General features: G+C 41.3%; 1 protein-coding gene across 1 annotated transcript in view; it reads left to right on the forward strand.

The window, feature by feature from the left end:
• The window catches only part of astn1 (astrotactin 1), a gene marked incomplete at both ends in the record, with an annotated part of 401060 nt that overhangs the window by 161393 nt on the left and 223201 nt on the right, over positions 1-16466 (forward strand). The window contains one exon of the mRNA XM_083888886.1: positions 13682-13848. Within this exon, the coding sequence (XP_083745012.1) occupies positions 13682-13848 (167 nt within the window). The remainder of the gene's footprint in view (positions 1-13681; positions 13849-16466) is intronic.

Consider the following 16466-nt stretch of genomic DNA (forward strand, 5'->3'; position numbering starts at 1 on the left):
CCTTCTTCAAAGACCCACCTGGCCTCACACACACACACACACACACACACACACACACACACACACACACACACACACACACACACACACACACACACACACACACACACACACACACACACACACACACACACACACACAGCGCTGTCCGTCAGCACACACTGCTCCGCGTTAGAACTGCTGCCGCCGCGTAATTTCCCTGTGTATTTTTGTAATTATCTCGCGACCGTTTCTAAGCTTCTAAATGAGCCTCTCATCCGTCTAATACGGGCCCGGTAAACACTGGCAGCGCTCCAGCGCGCCGACTCCTACCCTCATCAGTTCACACCTTGTCTGATCCTGCGCCGCCAGTAGCTTCTACTCTACATTTAATATCTTTCCGTGTGGGAGAGCGAGTCAAACTGACGCCGGGCGGCCCCCCGCGCTGACCGACCCCGGCTCCGTCTCGCTGATGTTTGGCACTCCTGGGGGAGGGTGAGAGAGGCGGCAAGTGAGAGTGTACTAATCACGGCAAGAGTGTGAGATTAATTGGCTCCATCTTGTCACTCGACTTCCCTGCGAAACGGTGGAAAAACCCAGTTGTTGTTGTTGTTGACGACTGAATGACAAGAATTACTGTCCGCTGCTCATTAGCTCAGTTTTTATGGCGTCGGAAGAAACTCGTGTTGTGCGTCTTTGTTGCATCACTTCTGCGTGTCTTCATTGTGTCGTGTTTAATTATTTAGATCCTTACAACAGGGTATACAGCGTGTTTCCATTTATGATAAATTACACTGCTCTCCGTTTCGCGGATGAACAGCTACTACGCTTCTAAGCGGCTGCATGTTTTATGTGTGTGTCTTTTTTGCGTTTGACGCCTGATGAAAAACGACGCGGGCTGAAATGACAATGCTTTTAAGTTTCAAACCCCTCGGATTCAGCGTGTGATTGTTTTCACTTAAAAAGGAATACATTAGAGCGTGCGCGGCTAACGACAGCCGAGGCAGATTTTTGCCGTTTTGTTGCTCAGGTTTCTCGTGGATTGCGTCTTAAAGGGCCGATCTACTCAAATGTGGTGTTTGACCTTCGGTGTGAAGAATGATCTGCTCTGTGTGTGTGTGTAACAGGAACTGTCGTCTGTGACTGTGCTCAGAATCCCCTGAGCTTACAGTTATGTCATAACTACCTTGTAACCGGCGCTAACGTTAGCGCGCGGCGTGTTTCCATGACGACTGACTGGGAAAAGACGCGTGTGACGTCATGTTTCCGTTCCGTTAAAAAGAGTCCCGAAAGTAGCGCAGTTTTTCATGCCGCGGCACCGGAGTCCAGGCACTAGTTAGCTGTGTTAGCTCCTTCAGCGCCGGTTAGCGCGCCTACAGTGGAACCGGAGCGGTCTGTTTATTAAACAAAAAGAGCAGCTTGAGAAATTAGCCGTGTACCTGTGTACTGCATATATGTGCCTCTGTTTTTAAAGTTTAGCATTACTTGAACACTGCTGGCTAAAGCTACCAACGTTACCGCGTTTCCATGACGACTGACTTGAAAAAGACGCGCAATGTCATGTTTACGTGACTCCCCATTGTTAAAATAAGTCTCTAAAGTACCGTGGCACTAGAGTCCAGGCACCGTTTACCAGTTAGCTCAGTTAGCTCCTTTAGCGCCGGTTAGCGGTCGAACTGGATCGGTCTGTTTATTAAACGAAAAGAGCCGCGCTACAAATAACGTTAGCGTACCTGTGCACTGCGTATGTGTGCCACTGTTTTTTTTAAAGTTTATCGTTACTTTAGAGACTCATTTTAACAATCGCGTAAACATGACGTCATGGGTTAGCTTTAACGACGTTAGCATGCCCAGCACTAGTCATAACTGTAATACATAGTTCACAAAACTATTTCTGATGCTAAATCGATCTCCAAATAGAAAATATATACACAATAATAACTCGTTAGCACTTGAAACTTCATATTAAATGGCTTTATTTGATGTTTCAGTGTCCAGCAGTGGCCACTTATGGCCGTCGCCGGCCGTTTCTTCTTCTTGTTATAATTACGGGCGTTTAAGTAGTAAGCAGCACTTTTTCTCTGCCATTTTCTTTGTTGTTGTTGCCGTAGTTTCCCCCCTGAGGCAGCGAAAAGCAAAAACAGACTTGACTGTGATCACATTTTGGGACACAAAGCAGTGCTGAGCGGAGTCGATACCTGGCAGAGAGACCTCGGCCTTAAAGGAGAACACGGCAGCGTCAGATTTGTCATTATCTTCTCACTCGAGTGTGTTTAGTTTAAGACTAAGAGGATGTTTACGGATGCATCTGCTCGGGAAAAGTTTCCTGCACAGGTTTATACTTCTCAAGTTCTTAAGATTTGGGCTCAGGAAGCCTCCTGGTTTCAGTCTGATCCACCGTCTATGAGGTAAACGATCCTTGCAAGGAGCAAGAGGTAAGTACTATGTTGACTATGATCTTGCTACTAGTGCTACTGACCTATTGAACAGCTGCTGACTGTGTGCAACAAGTCTGCATAGATGTCGTCTCTCGATTCGGTCTCTAAAATTCGGTGTGTACTCGTTTAAAAGAATCCGTCCTCCTGTATTTGACCAGATTGTTCACCTCTTTACCTTCCGAGCAGTGCACGGCCGCTGAGCCAGCGCTCGGGGATCCGCTATAGATGAGTTCATAGGTCAAAGGCTATTGACAGGTTTATTACACGGACACATGGTTTAATGGTTGGTGAGAAAAAGAAGACACGACACAGAAATTACCCAGGATTGATTGAGCGTTCAAGCCTGTGACGCAACATTGCTAACACCACTGTGTTCCACAGTGAGACAGTGCTGCTCATCGTTTTATCTCATAATTTTGACTTTTTATCTGATAATTTTGACTTTTTTATCTCATAATGATGACTTTAACTCATCATTTTGTCTTTATATCTCATAATTATGACTTTTTATCTCATAATTTAAACTTTTTATCTCATAATTATGACTTTTTATCTCATAATTTAAACTTTTTCTCATAATTTAAACTTTTTCTCTCATATTATGACTTTTTATCTCATAATTTAAACTTTTTATCTCATAATTATTAATTTTTATCTCATAATTTAAACTGTTTATCTCATAATTATGACTTTTCATCTCATAATTTAAACTGTTTATCTCATAATTATGACTTTTTATCTCATAATTATTAATTTTTATCTCATAATTTAAACTGTTTATCTCATAATTTAAACTGTTTATCTCATAATTATGACTTTTTATCTCATAATGATGCACGCAACAACACAAAGGACCCAGGATTGATTGGATGTTCAATCATGTGACGCGACAGTTTGTGTTGTCGTCCAAAGTGTGGGCTTGAAAATGTGCTCTTTTTTTTTTTTGCCACTTTTCACGATCAATTTTGAAGAGCTACATTTACACTTTCAGTTGAATGTGAACGACTTAAATACCCATTAGTGGTTTACAAAGACGTAATAAACGTCTGTCGGAGTCTCCTGCAATTAGCAGCGTTTGTGCTCAGTCACTTCAGTGAGTGATTTATAGTGAAGAACACGAACCAGTGAAAGTAAACACCGCTGTCGGGTCAACGAAATTAACACCACAGCAAATCACAAAGAGGAGTATTTCAAAACAGTTTCTCGGTGCATCCGTTTTTTCAGGAAAATATCTCGCAGTAACTGGAAACGGCATTGAGCATTTCTTTTTTTAAATAAAATACAATAAGTGGAATTTGGCAAAAAGTTAAACACGATTGAACAAGAGTTCCTCAGAAGAACTTTTGCTCAATTAAATATGACCTCAATGCTAAATTCATCAAGGTTTTTTTTTTTTTTTAAGATTCCGAAAGCTCGTTCGTCCTAAACTGAAGTGAGAACAGTGTTTGCATTAATCATGGAGAGGAGTGCAATGATGAGAGAACACATTCAAACAGACATAAAGCAGAATCTGAATCACGCTGGTGATTCAAGTGTAAAGTGTCGTTTTTGTGTTTTATCACCGATCTGCGAACTCTGTAACCTCAAATAAAAACATTCTGGTTCCAACGTCACGACGCTTGCGTGGCCACGAATAACACGGCCTCTTGTTTTTGTCAGAAATTCACCATCAAGTTTTGAAAAACTTAAAAAGTGAGTGACCTTAATCACAGTTTTTTTTTAAAAAAGAACAACAGATTGATAGCTTGTTTTTACGGAAGCGTATTGCATTCACTTGAAAAAAAAAAAAAAAAACTCCTGTTTTTCTCAGTAATTAATTTTCGGTTTGATTTTTTGAATAATTTTTTTTCTGTTTTTCTGTCTAATTTTTTTTTTCTGTTTTTCTGAGTAATTTCTTTTCAGTTTTTCGTGCAAATATTTTTTTCCCCTGTTTTTCTGAGTAATTTTTTTTATCTCTGTTTTTCGGAGTCATTTTTTTTTCTGTTTTTCGTGCAAATTTTTATTCCCCTGTTTTTCAGAGTAATTTTTTTCAGAATTATGGAGAACTCTTGCTATGGCACACACGCCGCCAAAGGTGATTCCGGCGCCTCAGCTGCACACCGTGTGCATCCAATATTTTCAGCAGTCTCCTGATCGTCTCTTGAGTCACCACGTAGCCAGCCTGAATGCATTTCAAATGCATCGTCTTGTATCCATGGAGCATGCCATATCTGTCCAACTGATCCTGGAGAAAGATCGCTATGTCTAGCAGATCTGAACGGGCTTTTCCTTCTGAACAACCGCAAAGTCCTCAGGTGCCTGCGTTAAGTCGACAAACTAATGATAATACCATCTATCTGACTTAAAGACAGGACTATCTCCCAGTGTCTTAAACCCAGATCATAGTAAAACTTGATTAAACTAAACAAGCCGTCCATGTTGTTAAAGAAATTCCTCCGAAAAAGGGGGAAAAAAATTTCTCAGAAAAACAGAAAAAAAAAATTCTCCGAAAAACAGAAAAAAAAGTAGTCAGAAAAAAGAAAATTACTCTGAAAAACAGAAAAAAAAATTCTCCGAAAAACAGAAAAAAAAAGTAATCAGAAAAACAGAAAAAAAAAAATTCAAAAAATCTGACCGAATATTAATTACTGAGAAAATGTTCCGTATGTTTTATATCTTCTCTGATATAACAGAGCTCACTGAGAGCAAAGATCCAGGATCAGATGATGATGATGTCGATGATGTGGTCTTTATCTCTCAAAGGTCTCTTGTTTTCCTGGTGTTTATTTGACCCCGAGCTTCGCTCCTGTTCCTGCTGTCAGGGGTTACGGCTTTTCTTTCTCTGCTCTGCACCAAAACAAACCCTCCACAAGAGATGAGGTTCAAAAGCCAAGCGCTCGGGCGTGAGCTGACCTTTGGCCTCGCACACGCTGCTTTATCTCGATCACGCCGCCCTCTGGATGATTGTTTTCCCGCTGTAAAGAAACACTGAAAGTGAAGTTGATGTGAATTGTCTTCAGAATAGATAAGTTTGAAAATGAAACTCAGGTTTCTGACTTGTACTACATTGTCTTAGTTCTCTTACGCATGATTTTTAGCTGCTACTGCACTTATTGTGGAGCAGGATTTGCTTTATGACAGCAAATCAATAATATTTACGCCATTATACAGTAGAAATTGACCTGTAATAGATGAATAAATGTATAAAATAAAACGGGTGAGTCTCAAAAGTAACACTAAACACATGCGCAATAAACAGACCGATCCAGTTCGACTAACGGCGCTAAAAGGAGCTAAGGGAGCTAACTGCTAAACGGTGCCTGGACTCCCCTGAAAACTGTGTCACTTTCAGAGACTCATTTTAACGATCGGGAGTCGCGTAAACATGATGTCACTCGCGTTTTTTTTTTTCTGGTCAGTCGTCATGGAAACGCGCCATGCGCTAACGTCGGTGCCGCTAGCGCCGTTAACGCGCCCGTCACTGGTATAAAACAGAGTGAAGCTTTTTCCTGAGGCGTAATGCGTTAAGTCAACATTTCTATACTGATATCAAGAGTAAATAAACGAGCAGAGGCTGCGTGTGACATGGTGAGACGTCAGCTGCCTTGGCGGAGGTCTGCGCTCTCCGAGTGCTTTTCTAGTTATCTCATAATTTCGACTTTTTATCTCATAATTATTACTTTTTATTTCATAATTTCAAATTTTTCATAAATATGACTTAATCTCATAATTATTGCTTTATATTTCATTATTTCTACTTTTTATCTAACAATTTCAATTTATCTCATAATTTCGACTATCTCATAATTATTACTTTTTATTTCATAATTTCGACTTTCTCATACATATGACTTTATCTCATAATTATTACTTTTTATTTCATAACTTCGACTTTTTATCTCATTATTATGACTTTATCTCATAATTTCAATTTATCTCATAATTTCGACTTTTATTTCATAAAAACACTTCATATTTATGGTCTGTAAAGAACGCGACTTTTGTATAATAGAACATTTCGTTATCTGAATCCAAGAGGTTGTTTCTCCCGTGGTGTGCCCCAAAGATCCATTTTGGAGCCTTTATTATTTCTTATATACATATATGTATTTGTGTAAATTACCTCATTAAAATGCATTTATTATTATTTAGTTTTGTTTCACTGAATATTTTCTGATCATCTAACACAGCTGTGTTTGAATCGGCAACTGAAAAATAAATATATAGGTTTAAATAAAGCTATTTTGTTTTCGCAGCTCAGTTCGTCCCTGTGATAACGTCACATCATCTGTGCCTTAAGTCGTTCAAAAAATGTGTCGCGTCCTCGTAAAAAAGGGGGAAAATAAACTGTTAGTGTCTTATTTATTTCCTCATTCCACGACATTCTGTCCGTCGGTATCGTAAAGAAAGCGCGAGGCAATGCTGCTTTGACATGTTGTTTTCCAGTCTGCGACGCCGAGATGAATATATTAATATGAGTTAAGGAGCCGTAATGGATGAATGAATGAAAGATGAGTCTTTGGTGCGTCTTCATTAAAGACACTTTTAAGAATGACTGATTGCTTCCTAAATACAGCACACACTCTGCTGCCAGTGTCTGCTCCAACAGACGTTTGAAGAGTGTGCAGCCTCACGTCCAAACCTCCTCTCGCAGGCAGCGATTGGAGGTTGTTTGGCAGCGCTTTGCCTCAAAAGCGCTGCAGGAATGTATCTCCATTAAGAAGCGGTGAATTAAAGTAAAGGCACACAGTGGTCGATTCTTCCATCGCGGAGAGCGTGAGTCACTCCCGCGACTTAATGTCCATTTATTAAAAATCTATCTAAGATGACTCGTGATGACTTTGCCCTCTAACGTGATTTAGTTTGTCAACGAATGGATTTTAAGTTGACGTCAAGTTTGATTTATACTGAACCGAATATACGTCCAAAGGACCGAAAACAAGGTTTATGATTTCTCAATTAGTAGTATAGTTAATATAATATAGTTAATAGTTTGAGTCGAATGTGAATCGCACACCGCACAGTCAGAGCACATGTCAAGTCCCGTAGCTCTTTTTCGGGCATGCTAGCAAAGACGCACCATTTGGCGTCACGTATATATCGCTTACGTCCTGGGTGGGTTTCGTCCAAAAATAAATCTAAGTAGCAAAGCAGTCGCTGAAAATTAAAGTTTTAATGTTTTGTGTTGTCAAAATTGCAAAGAGTAGCCCAATTTAAGCTATCTGGCTAGCTAGCTAGCTTTGACGGTGGCTAGCTAACTAGTGTCAAGAGAATCCTTTGGATCAGGGCAAAGAATTAAAGTGATAGTTTGGAATTTTGGACATAAGACCTATTTTCCAACTCAGCCGGTGTGATGGAGACGTTTTCAAGAAACTTCATTCAGTTCTTCTATTTGCCGAGTTTGCTGGTGCTATGGCTAGCGCAAGTAGAAACACTCATACCGACTCCACAGTGCACCCGAGGCAAATCAATTGTAACGGAAGATTATGGATGTACATATCTGTGTTGATAGAATAATATTTGAAACAAAACTAACCTCGCATCGTATGAATTTTTGAGGGACTACTTTCTCAGCAGCAGCGGAATCGGTCCGCCGCTGCCGGAAGTATGACACGCTGCTACTGCTGAGACATAAATCCTTCAAATTGCAAGGTTGGTTTTATTTCAAACATTCTATCAACACAGATATGTACATCGATAGTCTGCCGTTACAATTGATTTGCCTCGGGTGCACTGTGGAGTCGGTATGAGTGTTATAACTGGTACCACTGACTTGCACTAGCCATAGCACCAGCGAACTCGGCAACTGGAAGAACTGATTGAAATTTCTTGAAAACGTCTCCAGACGTCTCCATCACACCGGCTGAGTTGGAAAATAGGTCTTATGTCCAAAATTCCAAACAATCCCTTTAAGGTTGGGTAAAGTGCAGTATTATTGTATATCATATCAGCATAAAATAATCAGGTCATAAGCTGTAACTTTTAAATGTGATATTTGGACATCATTTTTTATTTTTTATTTGAGCAAGGTAATACTTTTTTCAGGGAAGGTTTGGAAAAAAAGTGATGGTCTACACCAGGGGTCACCAACCTTTTTGAGACAGAGAGCTACATTAGTGGTAAAAAATAATATGGAGGGCTACCATATAATATTTTCTTTTGTTTGTTTACCATTTAAATGATTAATATTATGCATTCAACTGCATACACATTCATTCCAGTGCTTACTCCTAACGATTACCAGTTTTTATAAACAATATCAAAGATATTTTACTGAGCGATCATACGGATACATGCAGCTGTGGCCTAGTGGTTAGGGCTTCGAGACCGGAAGGTAGCCGGTTCAATCCCCGACCAGTCCGCAGCTGAAGTGCTGTTGAGCAAGGCACCTAACCCCCTCACTGCTCCCCGAGCGCCGCTCACTGGCATGGCAGCTCACTGCGCTGGGTTACATGTTCTACACCTCACTGTGTGCTGTGTGTGTTCACTAACTCACTGCAGAATTGAATTTCCCCTTGCGGGACTTAAAGGGTTCTTAATCTTAATCTTAATGCAAGTGAGGTGAAGTGAAGTGAGCCCGCGGGCACTGTATTGGCTGCCTGCGGGCTACCAGGCGCCCGCGGGCACCACGTTGGTGACCCCTGGTCTACACTCTCTCTCTGGGAGCCATTTTCAAAAAAATACAGCTTCAGCTCTACTAAACTGAGTAATCACAGGCTCCTAAATCTTCTAAAAACTCTAAAATCATTCATATCTATGTGGATCCTGAAGATCCTGAGCTCTGAGTTTCCCAAATAAGGTGGCCACTCTTTTATCGTCCTACAGAAAACAGTGTGGGTTTTTCTCGAAAACCTCCAAAACACGTCCGAACTTAACAATTAAAGCCCACAATTGAGTCACTGTGGGCGTTTGTGTCGGTGTCACAGACCCGTGTACCTTCAGCCTTCTCCACAGCAATCGTCCGACACGTTTTTCAATCGTACTGAAAAAACTCCTTCTTTGACCCTGCAGCGGAGCGACTCGATCTGTTCATTTGAAAGGATGCTGATACTTTTATGTCGTGTTATTTGCAGCCGGGTCCAGAAGTGTACAAGAGCACTTCCCTGATTTATTCCCCCCCCCCGCCAACGTTATTGCTGTTTTATTGAACTCCGGGTAAAGCAGAATATAAATGTGAAACGTTCAGAGTCCAGAGAAGGTCCTTTATCAACCTTTTCAAATTCTACATAAGAGCTAATTACCTTCTCCCTAGAAATGTCATCAATGTCAAAAAATACTCTGATTAAAAGTATTAGATATTGAATTCTTTACTTTAGAGTTTCCCAAAACTTTTTAAATGTTGAAAAAAAGCCGTTTAACAGCAGAATTCCTAATTGGCGCTAATTATCTTAGATTTTAAACAAATCGCAAAAACTCAAGCTGTGCATTTATTCAACTAAAAATAATATTGTACCTTTATTCCAAATAGTAGCAGCCGAGATATGTTTTTTAATCAGATACCATTTTTGACGGATCAGTCGTGCATTGACTGTTGTTTTGGGAGTGGTTTTATACGGAGGATTATTGAAGATTTGCCCGGGATTATGGAGCAGATCTGTGGCGAATCTCACGAGTTCACAGACAAACACGCACTCTTAATGTTGTTATTACCCTACAGACGGCCGGGGAAAAAAATAGGCCAGAGTTTGTGTTTGGAAAGCCCGTTACGGCAGTTCGATAAAGCCGCGGCGCGAACCCGTCGATACGAAATTCCTCCTCTCAACCCCCGCCCCGCGTAACCACGCACGTCCGCGCATCGATCGCGGCGAGTCGGCGTCGGGCGGTTAGAAGACTCTCCGTTTCATCACGAGTCGTCATAATAAGTCGTATGTCACAGCGGAGACTCGCGCCGTGACACAATCAATATCAGTTTATCAAAGGCCGACGACCGCTCGCTCAACGCGTGGCCTCCATTCTGTGCTGGCATTTACACGTCTGCAGTGTTGTAACTGGGGAGGAGGTCTTTATGTGGTCGATGGATGGACCCAGATGTGAGCTACACGTGGAGGAGCCTATTGTTCCTGTTGAGATTAGGATTTTTCTCCGTCATCACGCTCCTTTTTGAGGGGATTAACGTGCATAAATGATCTTGAAATTTGGCACAGAGGTCGGGTCGGCGAAAAATGCAATACTAGCATATGACGCGAACCTGTTCGTAGGCCCAGGGCTCTGTAGCGCCCTCCATGGTCAGACAAAAGTCAGGACACAATTGGTTTCTTTCGTTTCTAAGTCGCACATAGTTGTTTACGATTTCAACCAAACTTGGTACGCTTGTAGCTCTCATGATTCCAAACAAACTTCTAATGTACTTGCATTAGCTCCGCCCACCAGGAAGTCGGCCATTTTGGAAAAACAAAAAATGGCTATAGTCGCATATACGCATTTGAACAAACTCGTTAAAAGTTAATGATTAAACGTTATCAAACGAGTTTATCTATGTCAAGGTGTCGCCTCAGCGCTCTGACAAAGTTGACGTTAAAATGGCAGGAAAGCAACTTTTTAACGTAAACGGAGCTACATGAAATTTCTCACAGTCAAATATGCGATATTGGCATAGGACGCAAACCTGTTCGTAGCCCCAGGGCTCTATAGCGCCCCCCAGAAGTCGCGTCATGGTCAGACAAAAGTCGTCGGATCGGGACTAAATTTGTTTCTCAACAGATTTTTTTCTATTCTGTCCAAGTCACGTGTAGTTGTTTTCCGATTCCAGCCAGACTTGGTACGCTTGTTGCTCTCATGATTCCAAACAAGCTTCTAATGTATTCCATTAGCTCCGCCCACCCATAAGTCGGCCATTTTGGAAAAACAAAAATGGCTATCATAAACAGAACTACACAAAATTTCTCCGATTTCAACCGAACTCGGTACACTCCTTGCTTTCATGATTCCAAACAAACATCTAATATACTTCCATTAGCTTCGCCCGCCCAGAAGTCAGCTATTTTGGAAAAAATAAAAATGATCTATAGTCGCATATACGCATTTGAACAAACTTGTTCCTGGCACGTTTGACAAAGTTGACGTTAAAATGGCAGGAAAGCTCCTTTTTGTAAAGTTTTAACGTAAACAGAACTACATGAAATTTCTCACAATCAAAAATGCGGCATTGGCATAGGACGCAAACCTGTTTGTAGCCCCAGGGCTCTATAGCGCCCCCTGAAGTCGCGTCATGGTCAGACAAAAGTCGTCGGATCGGGACTAAATTTGTTTCTCAACAGATTATTTTCGATCATGTCGAAGTCGTGCATAGATGCTCTCACGATTCCAAACAAACTTCTAATTAGTAATAAGTAATAACATAGTAATTATTGTACTTCCATTAGCTCTGCCCACCCAGAAGTCGGCCATTTTGGAAAAACAAAAATCGCTATCGTACACACAACTGCACAAAATTTCTCAGTCATCGGATATGACTACTTACCAACTGTTGGACATAACTTTTAAACCTAAACAACTTTCGTTGTCAAATTAATGTTTGTGAATGTTTATGTCAAGACAGACGGATGGGGTATGACGCAAACGCTCGCTCAGGCAGGTCTGATAGTTTTGCTTGACAGAGCCTATTTTCATAAACACATTGTCGTAAGTGCTTGTCAAGCAAATTTCTGATGGATTCAATTGATGATTGCCAGTTTAAATGAGTGTGAGAAACTCTTGTGGAAATCTTATTTTAAAATTTCAGCTTTTACTTTCACTCACTGAAATCCACAACAAGCACGACAGGTTTACACGGTGAACGAGCCGCCTGGGCCCGCTGATAAATAGAGTGCGGCTAAATAATAAAATGAGCAGTTGCCGATCTGTCAGCGCTCAGAGGAGAGGAACAGCCTCGTCGCTGTTCTGAAGGTAGCGGGGCCTTGTTAAAATGTAACCACATCAAAGTTCCCTTTGAAGACATGGCTGACGGAAAACATAATGTGAATTTGAGCTGACAGGTCTCTGAGGAAAATGAAAACCAGGGGAAAAAGTGAAGTCAGGTCTCGCCTCTTTTGTACATCTCCAACTCATAATTTAAGACTCTTTTTCCGATTAATTTCTAATAGTTGATCTGTGACATAGTTGTTGTTGATGTTTTTTGCAAATATCATCACTAAAGTAATGTCTTCTGAGAAATGTATATTTTATTGTATTTTATTATTATATTTTATTTGGGATCACATTACAGTCTACTAATTTCACACTAATGTCTCCATATCTGAAACTCTTCTGTTGACACACACACACAGCTGGAATAGCTAATGTCAGTAAAATCTAAACATTAAATCCTAGATTTACTCTGGTCTGGATTAAACCGAGCCAACTGAAAGAGGATTAGAGCGACTGTACGTGATAAACTGACACTTTAATGAAACCTAAAAGAAAGACGTACATACGTAGGTATTAGATTTCTTAGTTGGTTCTTACTTCTGTTTCCACTGTTTTGGTATTTTCTACTTCATTTTGTGAGCAAAAAGTCATTTTTAAGTTAATCCAAATCTTAAATAGAGATACGGTGTGTGTTTATACTTAGGCCGATGAGGCCCAAACGCTTGTTTTGTACTCAAATGACAGAAATTGACTTCTTCAAATCTTCTTCCCATTGGATTGTTTCAACGTCCGCTGTTTCCTAAATTCCAAAATATCTTCCTCCACAATGAAAGCGAAGGAAAAAGCAGCACATGCTGTACTTCATGTACTTACTTACTATATCCCGTATATAGATACGGGATATGAAGTATTTACTGATCAGGAGGAGGCGGCTGGAGGCAGGACTCCATATCCAAGTTTAAATTCCACGACGGCCCACGTACACGAGGCTTAAGCTATCGAAGCCAAATCTCTGAAACAAGAAAACGTGGCACTCACTAAAAGTCCTCAGAGAACTCTTTGTATTGCTCGAGCTAAGCAAAGTTAGATCCGCACAACACATTTGTCATACGTATGATGACTTAATTGGCTTCATGAGTGATGAATTACTTCAATATTCGGAAGTAAAACTTCACTTTCTGTCCTACTTTTCTGTTGCTGTAACTCCCGATTCTTTCTCGTCTGATAACGTGAGGAATTGTAAGTGAAACAGGCTCCAGCTCTGCGTTCACAGATGTTCTTCTCCATCTGGAGTTGGAGTTAACGCAGCAGCTTCTCGCTGTCGAGGCAGGTTGAAGGAGAAGGTGTCACCAAATGGAGCCAAAGAATCTGTGATTTCTAACACATGCTTCCCTCCTCCTCCTCCTCCTCCCCCCCCCCCCCCCCCCCCCACACAACAGTGCCCTCCTGGGCTGAGTCCTATGAAGGATGGGACCGGGTGCTACGACCACCACATCGGCATCGACTGCTCCGACGGCTTCAACGGAGGATGCGAGCAGCTGTGTCTGCAGCAGCTGGCTCCTCTGGAGGACGACCCAACCCTCTACAACATCCAGATGTTCTGTGGGTAAGGATGGAAGAACACACACACACGCACACACACACACACACACACACACACACACACACACACACACACACACACACACACACACACACACACTCACGCCCACCCCACCAAAAAGAACCTATTCTATTATTGTCGTCATTATTTCACAACCCAGGCTCGACTCGAGTCTCTGCACGACTCATTTAAATGATTGCACTTTTGTGGAGGAAGTTGCTGAAAAAAAGTGTCCTTGAGCAAAGACTCTTGTGTGGGTGGAAATGTTTGCTCGAGCAAAAGTTTGGGCTCACTTAGAAATGTCCTTATTTTTGAAGGAAAAGCGCTTTATTTTGTCAATGAATATAACATTAAATCAGATCAGAATCATAAATACACTGCCTCTATACACTATACAGGTGTATAGAGGCCCATTTACAGCTTTCTAATGGTACATTGTGTTTGCTAATGGCGTTAGAAGTAGGGCTGTAAAGTCAAAGTCGACTGGTCGACTTTTTTTATGGTTTCCTTATTTCATTAGGAGGAAAGTACCAAGTCTAATAGGGGTGTTTTAGAGCACCCATGTTCAGGGTTTAAAAAGTCTTAAATCCAATAATTTGAATTTAAGGCCTTAAAATGTCTAAAATTTTCCAAAAATTTCATAAAAGGTCTTAAATACAATTTTGAAAGGTCTTAAAAGCGGCGAAAACTTAACGAAAGCCCACAGCTAAGCTGAACGATTTGTGACTCCAATTTTCCTTCATGTCTTTTGTACTTTTTTGCCAGCATGGATTTGAAATGGGTCTTAAATTGTATTCATTATGGCCTTAAAAAAAGTCTTAAATTTTCCGAGAACACCCCCTCGTTTTCCACCATTTTGGTTTAGTCCAGCCCAGTCGGTTGTTGTCGCTCCGTGGCTCATGAGCGACACACAGATTAGCGTTGCCAATAATTAGACGTGAATTTTGAGATTTTCATGTTAGGCTACAGTCGGTCCTTCTGTAGCATCCATGTCAACGACATCGGAAGCATGTTTCAAAAGTAGATGACGGTAAATAACAAAAAGTCGAATGCAAACTTTTCAAGCAACAGTTTTCTTTTCACAGCTCTACTACAAACGTGGCATATCATTTAAAGACGGTAAGCTAAGGTTGCTCCGTCCGTTTTGATTATGAACATATCAGAATTATTAGCATATTTCGGGCCCGCCCTCCCGATTAGTCGAATTTTTAGTCGAAATTTCAGGGCTTTAGTCGACCAAGAGTTTCTTTGGTTGATTTCAGCCCTAGTTAGAAGGGTATTGGATGATTTGAAAACCCTTGAGCAATGATTTTAGCACAGCTGAAAACAGTTTTGCTGGTTCTTTCCATGATTATTTCTAATCTTGTCAATGTATTGACTATATTTTCTATTCATTTTGCAACTCTTTTGATGAATAAAAGTGTGACTTTTAATGGAAAACACAAACAAATTGTATAGGTGACCACATACTTTTGAACGGTAGTGTACTGTAGCTGAGTGAATAAATAAATGAGTGTGTGTGTGTGTGTGTGTGTGAATGGGTAAACGTCAAAAACTCCTGCGTAAAGAGCGGTGGTGAGAGTGGTTATCAACACCAGGAAAGCACTGTATATAGATACAGATCATTTACTGTGGTCACTAGAGCTACAAATAATGGTTTATATATACAGTAAATGTACCACACAGCCTTTTAAAGCTTCAACTGTTGAGGAAACCCACAATAAATGATTTGCACGAAGTAAAACGCCCATTAAGACGCCTCTGTACAAACACCGCTGACGCCGTTATTCACGAACCGATGTGAGTTTTTAGTTTAAGTTGCAGAATCGTGCAGCGGCAGCAGCAGCAGCAGCAGTAGTGCATTAAATCCTGTGCGTGCAGGTCAAGAGCTTTGTTTTAACGTTCACGTCAAACGCGAGAATGAGCAAAACAAAGAAACGGACGCGGCCGCGCGTGACATTGACAAATTGCTGAGCTGTCGAAAACAACAACAACGATGGGAAATTAAAACGGTGTCAAAAACAACAGAAAGTCGTCGTTAACGAGCGGTCGGGAGATTTTTACTGCTCTGTGTAACTGTGCTGAGCAGACACACACACGCACACACACACACCATGTCAGGTTCCACTGGTTTCAGCCAAGAATAGAAATGTGAGGCTCGCATTTGAAGCAGACTCGACACGACTGGACACTTTGAGATTGTGGATTTCTGCTGTGGCTGCAGAGAGGGACGTACCATTCACCATTCAGACCGGGCATCAGCGTCCGTCCTGAGTGATCCGGTCACGGCCCGAGGTTCAGATCTGAACCCTGAACCCAATCTGTTCCCGAATGAATCCTCAGAGTCGCATAAACCACGTAAGAAGGTGGTTTGAGGATTCACGCGTGTCCTCGGGTGATCGGGTCATCTCGTACGCAGCAGCAGCTAACACTTATATTGACACGCTTTAGCTCAATCTGCGGCCACCACAACATTAGCACCGATTGCTGTATGATTTCTTAAAAACAAAAAAAAACATTTGTAGTGTAGAACAAAATGGCGTTAACGGCGTCCAACGCTAACACATGGCGCGTTTCCATGACGACTGACCGGAAAAAGACGCGTGTGACGCCGTGTTTTT

The sequence above is a fragment of the Microchirus variegatus genome (genome assembly GCF_963457635.1).
Source record: "Microchirus variegatus genome assembly, chromosome: 5".
NCBI classification, from domain to species: Eukaryota; Metazoa; Chordata; class Actinopteri; order Pleuronectiformes; family Soleidae; genus Microchirus; species Microchirus variegatus.